The sequence below is a fragment of the Protomyctophum bolini genome (genome assembly GCF_963924005.1).
Source record: "Protomyctophum bolini genome assembly, chromosome: 2".
NCBI lineage: Eukaryota > Metazoa > Chordata > Actinopteri > Myctophiformes > Myctophidae > Protomyctophum > Protomyctophum bolini.
In genome coordinates, this window is record NC_137863.1 from 42,650,434 (window position 1) to 42,667,624 (window position 17,191).

A 17,191-nucleotide genomic window follows, 5' to 3' on the forward strand; every position below is an offset into this window, starting at 1 on the left:
AGTCCAGCATTATACTCATCATGGAGGCTTTTAAACAGGCCTAGATGCATGGTGTCCAGTCCACAAGGTGACAATGTTCCTAATTCCATATATCCCAAGGTCCAACTATACCTATACATGCTGATAAGTGATAAACAAATTCCAAGGGGGCTTTTACGAACAGTTATAGTTCTACTGCTCAGTGTGAATGGCCCTTTCAGGCTGCTCAACAGTGTGTGACCCGAATGCGACCACATAGACAGACATTAGTCATTGGAGCTCAACAATATAAAAAGTGAGATGTAAACTCTGTTGCATTCTCCTCATAGTGCCTCGGACGAGGTTGAATAGCATAGGCGCTTGTAATGTCACCTTGCTGGTAATCAAATAAATGCACGGAAGCCAGCATGCATGCAGGGTATTGTATAGTTTCTATATTAAATGTGTTGTAATGTCCAGCACTTGGTATTTAGTAGGTGTGGTTTGTGAACACATTGCATGGTTTGATGAACACCTCTGCACTTTAAAACTGACCCTAACTTGTACGCCCTCAGAGTTATAGATTAGTGTAGAAGAAACAGAACTAGATGTAATTGCTGTTTGGACGTCACTATCAGACAAGTTGGACCTCCATTTGGAGTTGGAGCAGAAAGAGACGGGTTAACTCCCACGGGGCCCCCTGGGCCAGTATGTTTTTTGGGGGGCCCCATGGCGAGCGTGTGTGCCAATTTTCTTTTTTACCAATCAACAGCCAATGAAGGTCCCCTGGAGCCCTTTTCAGGGTCTCAAACCCAGTACTGCGCAGTCCAGTTTCCTTGAATGGCCCCTGAGAGCCAAGGGCCACAGCCCCAACAACGGCCCAAGGCTAATTTTGGCCCTGCCTTGACCTCTGAGCAGTACGGGGACAGTGACATCACCAGTGGTGAGTCATCTTTCATGGGGGTTTATGTTTGGCAAATGGTGGATCCCCATGTGGCTCTACCAATTAGTAATTACCACAGCCATGGTTTAAACAAGACCTTGATGCAACATGTACCCCCCCGCCCCTCTTGAACGCACACGACACATGCACACTAACAGACGGACGGACGTCCAGATAGACAGACAGACAGAAATGTCATCTTTAAAATAATAAAAAGATATCTGGCTAAACAGGACCAGATTCATAATGGCCACAGAATACTCCTGTGTTCATGCATGCATGCATGCTGCTGCTAAACAGATTCCAAGGGTGCTTTTCACCAACACCTGTGAGATGAACTCTAAATATTATTTGATTCAAATCAAATTGTCAATGACAAAAACAAGTACATATATTTTTTTTTACAAGGAATTATGTGATTTAACACCGCACAACCCGCCATACACGACATTTATTCATTGTCTTTCCATGCGTAATACGCTGAACACGCTATTTGTTTTGTGTTTAATTCGCCGTTAGATTTATGGAAATCCGTCTTTGGACATATAGTGACGAGGCTGACATAACCGGAAATGAAACATAACTCACTTGGAAGGGCTTCTGGGAAACTGACTCCAATGCAAAGTGAATGCGGAGGTATAGAGACAATCTTAGCTCGCGTTGCTCTTTGTCTGTGAGGCGGATCACAGAAGTGGCTTTTTTTTTGTCGGCTCAATAACAAATCGTGGGACTATTTTCAGGGGGATTTTCATGGATCAAAAGGCGCAAATACTTCGGCGTATGCTCCAAAGGTAATTAAACCGGCAGTCACAGTATCTTGTCAATTATACTATAACGCGTGGAATGTGTTTTAATGACATTTTATTGGTTCATTATTGTCACAGTTGAGGCAGTGGCAGAAGGTAATTAAGTAAATTTACTTAAGTAATGTGCTTTACTGGATTATTTCCAAATTTTAGAACTTTTACTTCTACTGTACATCTCAGAGGCAAATAATATTTGCCTCTGACTGAAGTTTCTCAAAGTATAATATTATTATACTTTGAGAAACTTCAGTCAAGGTGGATGTGCAGATCAATTCCTTTTGATTAATGTTGTCAGCCTGCTATGTATAGTCTGTCCACTTGAGGGCGATACAGACCATAAGAATAGCTAAATAAGTCAATAAAATACTCACAGTATGGTGGTGACGTCATGGCGAGGAGAGCTTTGTGGAAGATGTTGTTCAGTCTTTCTTTGTCCTCACAAATAAACTATTTATTAAACTGTATAGCCTTGGATCAAGACTGTCATAGATCTGTATTTGATCCAACTAATCCAACAGTAGTATAGTCTACTAAACTTATTTGATCCAACTATCCAACAGTAGTCTACTAAACAGATCAGATGTATTTGATCCAACTAATCAAACTGTGTTCTAATAATCAGAGATCGGATATAAAAAGCATCTTGCCTCAATGTTGCAGACAGTGAATGAAGCAGTTACCAGTCTGTCTGGATGATTACAGTCCAGGTTTCAGACAGTGAATGAAGCAGTTATAGTCTGTCTGGATGATTAGAGTCCAGGTTTCAGACAGTGAATGAAGCAGTTACCAGGCCTCATACGACACATATCAAACGAATGTTCTGTGCTGTCTGTGATTAATGGCTGCTACAATGCAATTCCAATGTGAGTCACATGGTTTGACCAAACATTTGTGTTTGATGGGGCAGCAATCAGCAATCAAACACAAAATGTTTTGTCAAACCATGTGACTGCCATTGGAATGGCATCGTTTGATACGTGTGTATGAGGCCTTACAGGTCTGTGTAACTCTGAGTGGAAGCAAAATGTACCAAATGGACCCTTGTAGGTTTGTAACACGAACGCACACCTAATCACTGGAACAATTATTTTAGATTTCTTGTCCACATTTTGGAGTTACATCATGGCATGGTAATTATTACACAACCCAAACCTCTACCAAAGTGCTTTTGCCCTTTTAAGTATTGTGTGCGTCTGTTTTGTAAAACAATGGACCCTTCGCTAAACCCCGCCCCAAAAACGATTGTCCAATGCCAATCCAAATAGTTTAGCGACTGTCGCTAAGGTGGGGAAGTTTATTGAAATAATGTCATGCACATTTTCTCCAGTGCATGGCCTACTGCAGGCCTTTAGAATGCATTTTGAAGCTCCCGCTACTAAAATGACCGACTATTTAAATGGAGAAATCCCGTTATTTAACATGCATATCAATGGGTCAGAAGCATGTTAAGCATGCCTTGGTCTGGGCGGGGCTTAGTGAAGGGTCAGAGCGAAGTGGGTGGGGCTTTGCAAAGGGTCAGTGAAGTGGGTGGGGCTTTGCAAAGGGTCAGTGTGGAGTGGGTGGGGCTTAGCGAAGGGTCCATTACATATTGTAGTAGTGCAAATATACAAAATTATCTGGATAAATATATATAAAGTTTGAATATTTGGTAAAAGAGACAATCATGTGACAACGCTGATAAGGACTGTACAATAAATACATGTTTTATGACAAGAGATAAATGTTTACATTATTTTATGAGTTGAAATTGAGGTGACCCTTCTTTAGAACGTTTAAAAGTTTTACCAAAAATTGATATTTGTCTTGAAAACGGAACAAGCAAACACTTAATGCACATCATGACATGAAAACTCTTGACCTTGTAGTCATATACTGCACTCATGAGTTTGTTTCAGGTTTTTATACAAGAACAAGCCAGTAACAGGAAGTTATGTGCGTGAGACAGGCTGTGGGGCTTATGGGAGTTTAAAGTGTTTTTTTCTTTTTTTTTTCTTAAAAAACGTACATCTACCGTAGCTGTAGTACAATAATCAGTTTCCCATTTCGATACATTGTTGCCTTATTTCGCCTAATCTTTTAGACACACAAGCGCAACAAACCAAAACCTTGAGTTGTATACATACCTTCCTGGATGTGATAACTTAGCCTGGCATGGCCAGACTTAGATATTAGGAACTATTGAACTGAAGGCCTCGTACAATAGAGAGAATGTCTGGAACTATTGAACTGAAGGCCTCGTACAATAGAGAGAATGTCTGGAACTATTGAACTGAAGGCCTCGTACAATAGAGAGAATGTCTGGAACTATTGAACTGAAGGCCTCGTACAATAGAGAGAATGTCTGGAACTATTGAACTGAAGGCCTCGTACAATAGAGAGAATGTCTGGAACTATTGAACTGAAGGCCTCGTACAATAGAGAGAATGTCTGGAACTATTGAACTGAAGGCCTCGTACAATAGAGAGAATGTCTGGAACTATTGAACTGAAGGCCTCGTACAATAGAGAGAATGTCTGGAACTATTGAACTGAAGGCCTCGTACAATAGAGAGAATGTCTGGAACTATTGAACTGAAGGCCTCGTACAATAGAGAGAATGGCAAGAGATTTTGACTCGCCAACACTACCGGAAATCATGACATCATCAACTCGTGAGACCGCAGGAAACCGACGCGACTCTTCTATCCGCGATGTCACCAAGACAGTGTGATGTCATCACCGTAAGTGCATGTGTGTAAAGCGCAAATAAAGAGCAAATAGTGAAGAGAAACTAATTTCGGAGGCACTGTTTAAGAATTCAGTCTTGTTAACTCTCTTGTGCTTGGAGTGATTGACTGATTAACTGCTGAAGTGTCGGTAACATAAACACCGACTGAGAGCCTTTTAACGAGTATAATTATATAAGTATAAGCTGTACGTGTTATTGACACATTAGGTGTTAAGGTTAGGCTAACCCTAACTCTGTCAATAAGGGTTAACCATAACCCTTATTGACACATTAAAACACACCACCGAGGCCATGTATGCATACAACCAAACCAACTAAAACACAAATACCTTGATATATAACTTCCAATATGGAGATGTAACCAAACATCTATATAAAAAAGCACTAGCTAAATAAGGCATTTTTTTTAACTTTGATTATACGCCATGAAAACAAGGATAAAAAAAAGAAGAAAAAAAAAACATATTTGGTGAAAGATTTGGCAATGCAAGAGAAAACAGAATACAATAAATTATAGGTAGCCACCGAAGTTGTGACAAGGCAACAATAATGTCTTTTCAATGAGAAAAGGTTTTTCCTTTTTTTTAGGTCAAGACAATAAGAAATACATTGTGGACGTGGGCGAGAGGTTGTGTGCAGGTGTGCGCATGCATGCACACTTACACACACACACACACCGTGTGTGTGTGTGTGTATGCACGCATGCATTCACACATACACACGCACACACAATAAAAACATGATAAAAAAACAAAAACATACAACGTACATATCCACCGAGAAGAAACACTGTGCAAATAAAAATGTTTTCATATCAGAAAATTAAAGTGTGGTCATGATGTGACTCATGTGATGCTGTACAGGTTTAACTGAAACCAGCATGTTGCATTAATATGCATTAATGTACAGTACATTACAGTACAGTACAGTACAGTACACTCAAGTCTGTTGACTGCAGGAAACACTGGGGGTTGATTAGAACGCAGACAAAAGGAAACACTAAATGTCAAGTAATATATCAGTGACAAAATCAAATGAAAGGCGATAAAAATAAACATGGGGCACTCGTAAACAAGACAACGACAACAAAAAAAACAGCAATATACAGCGATAGATTTACATATTGATAAAGTTTAGTCTACAGGATATTAAAACATTATGTCAGAACAGGTCGCTTCGAGGGAGGGATAGCAGACCTACAAGCTCACACAGTGCTGTGGTGTTTGTACATCTGCTATTTCTTTTTTTTTTTTTACAAAGTATATCAAGCCTTTATACTCTGCCCCCCCCCCCCCCTCCTACAGATTCAGATTTCTATGCCCCCCTCCCCTCCCCCCACGGCTTAATATTTATGTCAGTCTTGCTCTCCTTTTCTCTGCCCCCCCCCCCCCCTAAAAAAAACAACAAAGAAAACAGAGACAAAACACTTCCCTTTTAACATTTAACCTTTAAGCTCCACAGCATCCCATCCTTGGGAGGGGAAAGCAAGGCGAGGACGGCGTCGCTATGGAAACCATCCCATCCTTGGGAGGGGAAAGCAAGGCGAGGACGGCATCGCTATGGAAAACCGGAACTCAAGACGTCGTCCTTGTGACCATTTTTGTTTTGTACCTTGTATGTTTTTTCAATTTTTTTTGTGGCATATTTCTTCCCTTCGGTTTTATGAGGGGGTGCAACCAATCACAGTCCTGGGTTAAGTTGCGACGTAAGGGTTACAGTAACCTGGCTGTAACATCTAGGGTATGGGATGGGACTTCCTGTTCCAATAGGGCTGGTGTTAGGCGTGGCGAACCAATATAGCGGTTAGGTTTAGGGTTGGGAGTCTGACTCATGACTGTAGGACTGTTGTACGTCGGACCAAACACATGCACCCGTTAGGGTTAGGCGTGGCGTACCAATATATGAACCAATGAACGTCAGCAACCAATGGGGTGTCTACGTGTGTCTACTTCCTGTCCTTCTCTTTGTCGGGCCCTATAAGACCTGCTCGCGAGTCGCTACCACCCCCGTGTGGCCTGGCTGACAATGTTTCTTGTTTTTGTTTGTGCAAAATATTTCATGGTTAGGCTCCACCTCTGGGCAAAGAGGGGACTGTCTGAAAAGTACAACATAAAGAATAAAGATATCTCCTTTAGACTAACATGATCTAAGAAAAGAATAAAAACAATTCATCTGGAATGGGATGCCATCCCACAGCAAAATGTGTCTAGGTTGGTGACCAGCATGAGGAGCTGTTATGGATCTGCTGCGTATGGATCTTCCACACGCTACTGAGTTCCCTAACACCGAGTGTAAAATTGTAGTGTAAAAATGGCCAATATGTGTCATTTTTTGGGGAAGAGTGGAACTCAAAGCAAGGGTGAATACCAACCATTTGCCATTTTGGCAATTGTTTAAGGGGCACTATCCACACGTTTAGCTGTGTTGCTCTTTCCATGAATGCCCGGTTCTCACAAGCTGTACCTCGTTTCCGAACTCTTTGTGAGGAGTTCATACACATTGGCATTAGTATATTTGACTAAAAGGACGGTTTCACGTTTTATTTTAGCAGGTTTTCCAAAAAGGATATTTAAATAAAAGAATATTGTATCACATACCCAATGACGAAATGGTGAAAACGAGCTATTTTCAACTGCCTACAACTATACTATTACTAAATAACAGAGTTACGATTCTTTTGTTCCGGTAGATGGAAGAGACCCTCGTAACTCACCCCAGCCAGATCTGTTGTTTCCATCGTGCCAACATCGCTGGTTCGCCGTTACTGTCCACACGGGGGCGCTATAGCTGGGTGGTTAGTGGGACCGTTAACACAATCTATGTCAACGTCGAGATTTCTCGTGTATAACGCTAAAACCCGCCTCTGCCAGATGACGAGAATCTCGTCATTCTTTGATTTCTATAATCCACAATGAATACTTTTATATTTACTGTATTTTGGCTTCCCGTCGCTAGGCAACGTTTTGCTTCCACGGTGTGACGTCATCGACATCCCCAAACTCCGTCCACATAGACTACAAGCAGGATCTTTAGCGGTGTTACTCTCTGAATTGAGGCTCAGATTGAGGTGATGTGAGGGACGATGTTAGGAGCTCAATTTAAAACAATCACACTTGTGTGAAGTGAGGGGCGCTCTCATCATCATACATCATCACATTCCGTGCTCGGCCAACCAAATCATCACATTATGTGGTACAAACACACTGGAGGGGCTAGAGTCCTACTGGGCCACGCCCACCGCTGTATCAATCTGTAAGCCACGCCCACCGCTATATCAAACTAAGCCACGCCCACCGCTGTATCAAACTAAGCCACGCCCACCGCTGTATCAAACTAAGCCACGCCCACCGCTGTATCAAACTAAGCCACGCCCACCGCTGTATCAAACTAAGCCACGCCCACCGCTGTATCAAACTAAGCCACGCCCACCGCTGTATCAAACTAAGCCACGCCCACCGCTGTATCGATCTGTAAGCCACGCCCACCGCTGTTATCGATCTGTAAGCTCACAACGTGCGGTGATGGTGATTGGCTGTGAGCTTGGAGATCAGCTGTCAGTCACAGTTAAGAACCCGCCTCCTCTCTTTGACCCTCCCCCTCCTCAGTCTGACACTCCGCCACCTCTTCTGATTGGCCGAGGGAGTTAGTGGCTCCCTCTTCCGATTGGCCGACGGAGGAAGTGGCTCCTTCTTCTGATTGGCCGAGGGAGGAAGCGACTCCCTCTTCTGATTGGCCGAGGGAGGAGACCGTGGGCGGGGTCATACTGTCCCGCTCCTCCGTCTTGATCCGTCTCTCTGCGGGGAGGCCGTGGGGGGGCAGGGGGGGCATGGCGGGCAGCGCCATGATACCCCCCCCGTGGGGGGGAGGGGGGAGGAACATGTGGTGGGGGTAGAGCAGGCCGTGCGACACGCCCGGGATCAGGAAGGGGTTAAACGTCAGGTGGTGGCTGGCCCCGCCTCCCTCCGCCGAGCCCGCCTTCTCCTCGCCACCTCCTCCCGCGAGCACGCCCGGCGTGGACAAGCTGTAGGTCACGCCTCCGCCCGAGGCCACGCCTCCAGGGGGCGTGGCCGAACATCGCGAGGAGGAAGAGGAGGACGAAGGGCTGGGCGCTCCAGACGACGCCGTGGTCGTCGTGGAGACCATGAGGGTGGGCGGGGCCGCGGGGGGGGCGGGGTTAGGCGCGTGGCCTCCGGACATCCACGGGATGCCGTGGAGCATCATGGGCAGCCGTGGCAACAGGCCGTTGTTTTCGTGGTGGAAGATGGGGAGGCCGCCGGGGAAACCCCGGAGGTTCTGCAGCGCCACCATGGTGGACTCCATGCTGAGGAACAGCGGGGGAGGGGCCGAGTCGAAGGAGAGGGGCTTGGGCATCTCGCTGCGAGGCCGCCGGCCGCGGCGGCGGGAGCCCGGGTCGCGGCTGAGCGGCTCGGTCAGGATGCGACCGAACATCAGCTCAGGGAGGAAGCCCTGGAAACATAAATATAAGAGTTATATCTACATCTATACATCTATCCACCTATCTATGCATCTACCCTGCAAGAACATAAATATAAGAGTTATATCTATCTATTCATCTATCCACCTACCTACCTATCTATGCATCTACCCTGCAAGAACATAAATATAAGAGTTATATCTACGTCTATCCACCTACCCACCTATCTATGTATCTACCCTGCAAGAACATAAATAATAAGAGTTATATCTACGTCTATCCACCTACCTACCTATCTATGCATCTACCCTGCAAGAACATAAATATTAAGAGTTATATCTATCTATACATCTATCCACCCATCTATGCATCTACCCTGCAAGAACATAAATATAAGAGTTATATCTACGTCTATCCACCTACCTACCTATCTATGTATCTACCCTGCAAGAACATAAATATAATAGTTATAATACATATATCCACCTATCTATGCATCTACCTTGCAAGAACATAAATATAAGATCATAACTTATGAAATAATAACCCTAACCAACTATCTACTAACCCTGCAAGAACACGATACAATATAATATACCCTAACCCTAGCATAAATATAATATACAATTTCATTATGTAATATCAGTGTGTTTATAGTGTACTTACAGAGTGTTTCACCACATCAGCCCAATCAGGAGCGATGTAGTACTCTGAGTTGGCATCCAACCACCTAGACAGCTCCTTGATGGCTGGAGCCATAGCGCCACCTAGCTGTAATGCAGAGAAACACAGGAGTAAACAATTGAAACGTTGCATAACAACAATGTGATCAGTTGTTGACGGTGTGCGTGTGTGTGTGTGCGTGCGGTACCCTGCGGCCAGTTCCTCTGTGCACCACTGGGACTCTCTCCTCTCCCGTCAGAGAGTTGATGTCCAGCTTGGTTGGATCTTTACAACGATGTCTCCTCTGTTTGGGACGCTCCACGAAACCATGCAGCACCCCTCCTGACTGAGGGGGGGAGAGAGAGAGAGAGAGAGAGAGAGGGTGTCATGTCATAACACATAACTTAATGTGTCAAGTCTGTATGATGTCATGATATATTTAATACATTTGCTCTGGAAATAATAATAATAATCTGAAGCTGCCTATAGCAGGGAAGACCTGAGAGAGAGAGAGAGAGAGAGAGAGTGAGGAGTCATACGTGAGCGAAGGCAGGAAGCTCCATGCTGTACGCTGGGTTCTGTCTCAACCACTCCATCAGGCCCTTAGTGGCCGCCTCGCGCTCCATCAGCACCACCTCCGTCTGGCTCTGGGGGGCCGCCGGGGTCTCGGTGGGGGGCGTCTGGGGGGCCGATGGCGACGGAGACGGGGTGGGAGGACCGCCGGCGGGACGGTCTGCCGCCGCCGCCGACGACGGAGAGGGGGAGGAGGTGGAGGAGGAAACGGAAGGGTGGCTGATCACCTTCACCCTGCCCTGTATACAGAGGAGAGGAGAGAATGAACAGTGTACAGAGGAGAGGAGTCTGTCTGTCTCTCTGTCTGTCTGTCTGTCTGTCTGTCTGTCTGTCTGTCTGTCTGTCTGTCGGCCATCCACCCACCTGTGCCTCAGGGAGGTGGAGCCCCCTCTTGGCGAACTCCGAGTACAGCGCCTCCACGTTTCTCCTCCTTCCTCTCCTCCTCCGGAGGGCGTCGTCGCCCCGCAGGCTCCCGTTTACGATCTGTCCCGTGACAGGATGGATGAGCCCCGCCTGGTGGGCCACATGAGAATTACACCCTATAATAACCCTAACCCAGTACCATTATGAGAAGCAGGGTAGTGCCAGTTAGCTAATTAGTCAGTTATAAGTAGTTCTCTACCTGCAGGATGGTTGCCATGTCCAGAGGGGCCGTGATGGGGGGCGGGGCCTTGTGATGGACCGTCTCACCGGAGGAGGCGGAGTCTCCCGGAGGTTTGGTGAGGTCTATCGCCGCCTCCTGCATGGAGGGAGGCATGGCTACCAGTAGCCCCGCCTCCTGCCAGCCATTCATCAGCATGTGAGAGGACGGGGCCACCACCGGCTCCGCCTTCTCTCCGCCGGCAGAGGCGGGCAGAGGGGGCGTGGCCTCGTAGTCGTACGACCTCTGACCTCCAGGAGCGGGCGTGGCCTCATAGTCGTACGACCTCCGACCTCCGGCTCGCTTCAACTCAGGGAGGAAGGGCGGAGCCACCAGCCTCTCCTGCAACAGAGGCAAGGAGGTGAAGCGCCAAGCTCCGCCCCCACAGCCACCACCCCGTGGCTTGTACTGTCAGGTGGATTGTAGGTAGAGGGGTGGGTGGGAGAGAGGTGGGTGGTAGGTAGAGTGGAGGGTGGAGGGAGGGGTGGTAGAGGGGTGGGTGGTAGGTAGAGTGAGGGGTGGTAGAGGGGTGGGTGGTAGGTAGAGTGGAGGGTGGAGGGAGGGGTGGGTGGTAGAGGGGTGGGTGGGAGAGAGGAGGGTGGGTGAATGGGTGGGTGATAGAGGGGTGGGTGGTAGAGGGGTGGGTGGGTGAATGGGTGGGTGGTAGAGGGGTGGGTGGGTGAATGGGTGGGTGGTAGAAGGATGGGTGGGTGGTAGAGGGGTGGGTGGGTGGTAGAGGGGTGGGTGGGTGGTAGAGGGGTAGACAGAGAGACAGAGAGGTGTGCTTGTTGTTAACATACATATGGACACATACGGGTGATCAATATACAAATGGACACACATAGACGTGCACATAGAGGTGAGCTGGCGGACGGAATAGTTTGTCACGGGTTAATGTACGGTTAGTACACCAACAGTACACCAACAGCACAAAACAGTACAAATCATCACTGTTAGCCAACGGTTTGGGTTATGTCACCCCCCCTCCCCCCAACAAAAAAACAACCACATATTCTCACCTTGGGCAGTCTAGTGAGAGGGGGGGGAATGGAGAAGGGCAGGCCAGCATTGGGCTGCTGCACTCTGGCCTGAACGGGGACAGATCCTCCTGGGCCTGCAGGGCTGGATCCTGGGGCTGTGGTAGACTGCAGGAAGCTGGCCCGGTGGTGCTGATGCTGGGCCAGGCTGTTGGCCAGGCAGGGGTTGGTAGCCAGGGGGCTGGGGTTGGTAGCCAGGGGACTGGGGTTGGTAGCCAGGGAGCTAGAGTTGGTAGCTAGGGAGCTAGAGTTCGTTGTTAGGGAGCTAGAGTTCGTTACTAGGGAGCTAGAGTTGGTAGCTAGGGAGCTGGGGTTGATAGCTAGGGAGCTAGAGTTGATAGCTAGGGAGCTGGGGTTGGTAGTCAGGGAGCTGGGGTTGGTAGTCAGGGAGCTGGGGTTGGTAGCCAGGGAACAGGGTGATTCGTACTGCTGGTTGGATGAAGGCCACTTCCCTTTCAGGATGGCGTGGCAGATGCTGTCCAAGCGATTGATGATCACTCGGTCCTGTAGGGGGAAGCATAATGGCCGCAGGCTTTAGTTAAAAAAACAAAAACAAATCCAACTAGAAACAAAATGTCGACTTAAGACATTTTAATGTGTGCCTGCAGACACTTCCGGTGGTTCTTCCGGTCTTTTGGATTCCTCGTACCCATAAATCTCTAAAATAGGTCTCTATGACCACTTCCAGGTAAAACCGGAAGGGAACGGATCCACTTCCAGGTTAAACCATTGAACTCCACACCCCTGCAGTTAATTAAGTGTGGGTGGTCTAAGCAATCAGATCGGAAAAACATTAATGTCAGACTCCCTCCAAAAATATGATTTGTTTGAGATGAGTAATTTGTTTGTTTGATATATATGGGAAACGGAAACAATTCATCAAACATACAAGAGTTGCAGAAGAAAAGAATATTGTAAACTCCTTCCCCGCCATGTTCAAGTTTACCTCACACGCCACGTTTTTCAGCCGCAAGCTACTATTCTGAAGAGCCACCGGGGTCCGTATGCTTTTCCGACCAGTCATTGGTCCGACATGCGGAAAACGACCGGATTAAAGTTGGCGAACATGCGCTGGTCCGTGCTTGCACTCAGATAGGATCAAATAGGATCCTCTGCCTGTTTTCACCCGCCTCTCTACTGGGTAATTGCATGAGTCGACTAAGAAGGTGTATTTCACAGATATTCCTAATGAATGTGAACTGTTTTTTGTATTGTATTTTAAAAAAAGAAAAGAAAAGTGTGACATATTTAAATGTGGTTTGAACCACGAGAAAGTCGCTGTCCTCGTGTGCTGTTGGACATTTAAATCATGCTTACTTTCTACGTAACAGTTTGCCAGAGTAATGTGGCTCCAAAGTAACGTGACCTTTGGCCACTCCGAGAATACAGAAGTGATTGACAGTACCTTTGGCCAATCAGAGAAGGAGTAAAGGGCTTTTTCCTGCAGCAGCTGAGCGATGGTCGGCTCCCTGGAGTCATGAAGGTCTGGAAGAGCAAACATCTCTACGGCCACTAGAGGGAGACAAATAGATGAGTTAACACTAACCCTGCAAACATCCCAGACACATGTACATGAGTTAATCCCAAATCTTGAGGGTCAATAACTAAATGTATGTAATATATAATAACTATTTTGAGGGTCATACCTGGTGTTTTGGGTCGCTCCTCCTTCACCTGGCCTGCCCTGACGTCCAGTCCATCCGGATGCTCCACCGTGCTGTCGGCTTCCAACAGCTCCTGCTTGGCTTCTGTTTTGATGTCGGGATAGGTGGTGAAGTCCAGATCTTCGGGCTTGGTCTCAGGTTTCATCTCAGAACTATCTGGATAAGCAGCAAACCCAAGTTCTTCCTGTTTGGCCTCGTGTTTGATCTCAGAGCTGTCTGGGAACGCTTCGAACCCGAGACCTTCTGGCTTTATGTCAGGCTTGAGCTCAGCGCTGTCCGGATAAGCAGCCAAACCAACAGCCTCTGGCTTGACCTCAGTTTTAATCTCAGAGCCTGCTGAGCAAGAGGTCTCCATGGCTTCTAGCTTCACATCAGAATAGCTGAAATCCTGCTCGGTTTTGGTTATCAAGCTCTCGGGTCCCAGGAGGCTTGCGAGCTTGACTTCCGAGCTGTTGGGGTACGTGGGTATCTCTACTTCCATAGCCTCCATCTTGGTCTCCTCCGCTTTGATTGGCAGATCCAGTGGGTGTGTTTTCTCGGGGAGAACGTCAGGCAGGGTGGAGTCAGGTTTATTGAGGCACATCTCCTCTAGGGACAATCCCACAGTTTGATGCTTTGTGTCGCCACCGTCTTGACCTTTGCCCTCACAGCATTTCTGATCCAGAGAGAGCTCCGTTTTGAAGCAACCTCCATCTTGGTCCTTATCAGACGGAGCTGTAGCGAGTAACATGGAGCAGGGTTCAGGTTCTAAACCTTCCTCGTCCACTGCAGGACACAGGTCCACTTGGTCTTCTAACACCGAGTGCACTTTGGACTGTTCCGCCATTCCCTCTGTTGCTCTGTCCATGGAGCTCCCCTGTGGTTCCTCCATGGCCTCAGGACACCCAAGGCTAGCCTCCTGCTCCAGCTTTCCCAAGAAAGGATACTCTTGGTCGGGTAAGTCTTCCTGGTGGTCCCCTTGACTGAGGTTCCCCTGGACGGTCTCCAGTCCTGCTAGGCTTGGATCCATGACGGTCTCCTGCCCTGCTAGGCTTGGATCCATGGGATCAGCAGCACCTACAAGAAAGCAGGGATGTTTAAAGTTAGCACCAGAAAAGGAACGGATTGACCTTCTATGAATACATTTGGAGTGTGTGTATATACTAGAGGTTCGGGCCACTACGCAAACCTCACATCTCCGCTACGTGGCCCTCACATTTATCTTTCTTTATCTCTCATCCTCTGAGTCTCCTCTGCTCCTCCCCTCCCCAACCTCTTCTCTCTCTCCCTACCTCTCTCTCCGCCACTATATTGGCACAAACGTTATGCAAAGCTCAGCCTCTCTCTCTCACGGGCCAGGAATTCAGCCAATCACATTATGCAGACAATTTGGCATACACAATACATGCTCTCCTCTCCACTCCCGCCTTCCTCCTTCCGAACCCGGGTCTCCCACTTGGAAACATCGTAACCACTAAGCCAAAGGGATAACCCCATGGCTCAGGGGATATATTAGACTTTTAGGCCCTGAGGCTGAGGTTTTGAGCCACTTTGCTGCACACACTGGTAGGTAGGTAGATATAGATAGATACAGAATAGATACAGATATATATAGATATATACCTTCTAGAACCTCGTCTCCTGGTTGCCGTGGCGACGCTCCCTCCTCCTTCTCAAACTCAAAGCCCTCAGCCCCTCCCTCATCCTCCTCCTCTTCCTCCTCAGGATTGGCTAGGCTGTCTGTGACGTCAGAGTGGCTCAGCCTATCCCGGGGTGGCTGGGCAGTGATGTCCGAGAGGGAGAGAGGAGGAGGCGGTGCATAGGGTGGAGGAGGGCTCGCTGTGAGGTCCTGTCCAATCGAATAAAACCACAGTCATTACATTGTTCAATCAGATAAAACAGACATTAACCAATTACATGCCATCACCATTGACGGCACTCTGGAGCCAGTGCCAACAGAATGAACGAAAAAAGCCGCAAAGAAGACCCCGTGATTTGCCCCTGTGAACCGGAAGTAGGAATCGGCCATTTTGGAGTCACTGTGTCCCCCCTTCTCTAGTGTTAGAAACGCTGATAAACTCATATCACCTCAATCTGAGCATCAATTCTGAGCAAAACGATTAAATGTTTTGGGCTCGTCTGTAAAGTGTAGTTGCTTATTTGGGCTTGCTTCCTAATGTTGATTATACCAGTGATTCGTACACATTTCCATGTCAAGAATGATCCCCAGTGGGGATCATTTATGACATGGTAATGTCATAAATGTATTTATTTATTTAAATTTATTTATTCATGCCAATAAAGCCCTTTGAATTGAATTGACTCCACCCCTCACCCCACACACCTTGAACAGCATGTAAGTGGATGACTCCAGCGGCTCCACCACTGCACCACCCGCAGACGGCTGAGGAGGGAGGCCCAGGCATTCCTCCAGAGTCGCTCCTTCCTCTGCGGCTGCGTCTCCTCCCGTCTGCGCAGACGGCTGAGGAGGGAGGCCCAGGCACTCCTCCAGAGTCGCTCCCTCCTCCGCGGCGGCGTCCACCGCCTGCGCCTCCTCCTCGTCCTCCTCCAGGAAGCTGGGGGTCAGGATGGGGTCGGCCTCGTTGAACATGTGGTGGGCGGGGCTTGAGTGGTCTGTGCCCCACGGAGCCTGGAGAGAGACGGGAGCCAATCGGGTTAGAGATTGTTCACTATTCTGATTGGTTCACTGCTGATGGTTCACTATTTTTGATGGTTCACTATTGCTGTTTCACCATTAAAGGGACACTTCACCCTTTTTGCTAAAAAATATATGTTAATGACATTTAGGAGCTTTAGAACACTTTCCTGGGGGTCTTTATGTGTGTAATATGTGGTTTTAGATATTTTAGATTTTAGCAGTGAGCCCAGTGTCTCTGATGTCATGGACACTGGGATCACTTACTTCCTGGACTACATGTGGTCTCAGTAAGACAGACCTCCCCTATCCACAAGGAGGAGCAGTGCACCAAAGCATTATGGGAACTGTAGTCCAGGAAGGAAGTGAGCCCAGTGTCCATGACATCAGAGACACTGGGCTCACTGCTACAATCTAAAATATCTAAAACCACATATTACACACATAAAGACCCCCAGGAAAGTGTTCTAAAGCTTCTAAACGTCATTAACATATATTCTTTTGCAAAAAGGGTGAAGTGTCCCTTTAATGGTTCACTAATAAAGTCCAACTTTGACCTTGAGCTGTACCTGTAACTGGTCCAGTTCCATGGACGGCGGCATCAGGTCGCTCTCCTCCGAGGTCCCCTGCCCCCCCACCAGGAGGGCGTGGCTCCTCAGAGGGCCGTCCAGGAGGCCCAGAGTCCCGCCCCCGTAGGAGTTGAGCATGCTCTGTCCGCCCGCCGCAGACTTGAAGGGGAACCCGTTCAGGACGTCCTTGGACGACTTGCCCAGCTCCAGGCCCTCGTCCAGGAAGTCCCCTCCCCCGCCCCTCCCGCCCAGCCCGGGGGGCGGGAGGGGAGGGGAGGCCGAACCCGGGGCCCCCGCCAGCGGCTCGGCGGGGGGAGGCGGGGGCTGGACGGGGTGGGAGGAAGGGGAGGGCGCAGCGGGGGGACCGTTGGGGGGGCTGTGGTGATGGTGGTGGTGGAAGTGGTGGTGATGGTGGTGGTGATAGTGGGCGGCGGCGTCGTACAGGCAGCAGTGGGGCGGGTTGGCCAGCGCGGGATTGGCCCCCGGCGGCTGGTGGTGGTGGTGATGAGGGTGGAGGTGATGAGGGTGGAGGTACAGCGCC

General features: G+C 48.2%; 1 protein-coding gene across 1 annotated transcript in view; it reads right to left on the reverse strand.

The window, feature by feature from the left end:
• Positions 1–5,834: 5,834 nt before the first annotated feature.
• chd6 (chromodomain helicase DNA binding protein 6) overlaps positions 5,835–17,191 on the reverse strand; it is a 54,213-nt gene continuing 42,856 nt past the window's right edge. Inside the window, exons 38-49 of the mRNA XM_080783135.1 lie at positions 16,651–17,191; positions 15,770–16,075; positions 15,049–15,274; positions 13,429–14,502; positions 13,188–13,294; positions 11,765–12,286; positions 10,728–11,153; positions 10,469–10,618; positions 10,072–10,344; positions 9,741–9,878; positions 9,536–9,640; positions 5,835–8,901 (exon numbers count right to left, since the gene is read on the reverse strand). The exon at positions 16,651–17,191 is cut by the window's right edge and continues 218 nt beyond it. Coding sequence (XP_080639261.1) covers positions 7,999–8,901; positions 9,536–9,640; positions 9,741–9,878; positions 10,072–10,344; positions 10,469–10,618; positions 10,728–11,153; positions 11,765–12,286; positions 13,188–13,294; positions 13,429–14,502; positions 15,049–15,274; positions 15,770–16,075; positions 16,651–17,191 — 4,771 coding nt within the window. The 3' untranslated portion in view covers positions 5,835–7,998. The remainder of the gene's footprint in view (positions 8,902–9,535; positions 9,641–9,740; positions 9,879–10,071; positions 10,345–10,468; positions 10,619–10,727; positions 11,154–11,764; positions 12,287–13,187; positions 13,295–13,428; positions 14,503–15,048; positions 15,275–15,769; positions 16,076–16,650) is intronic.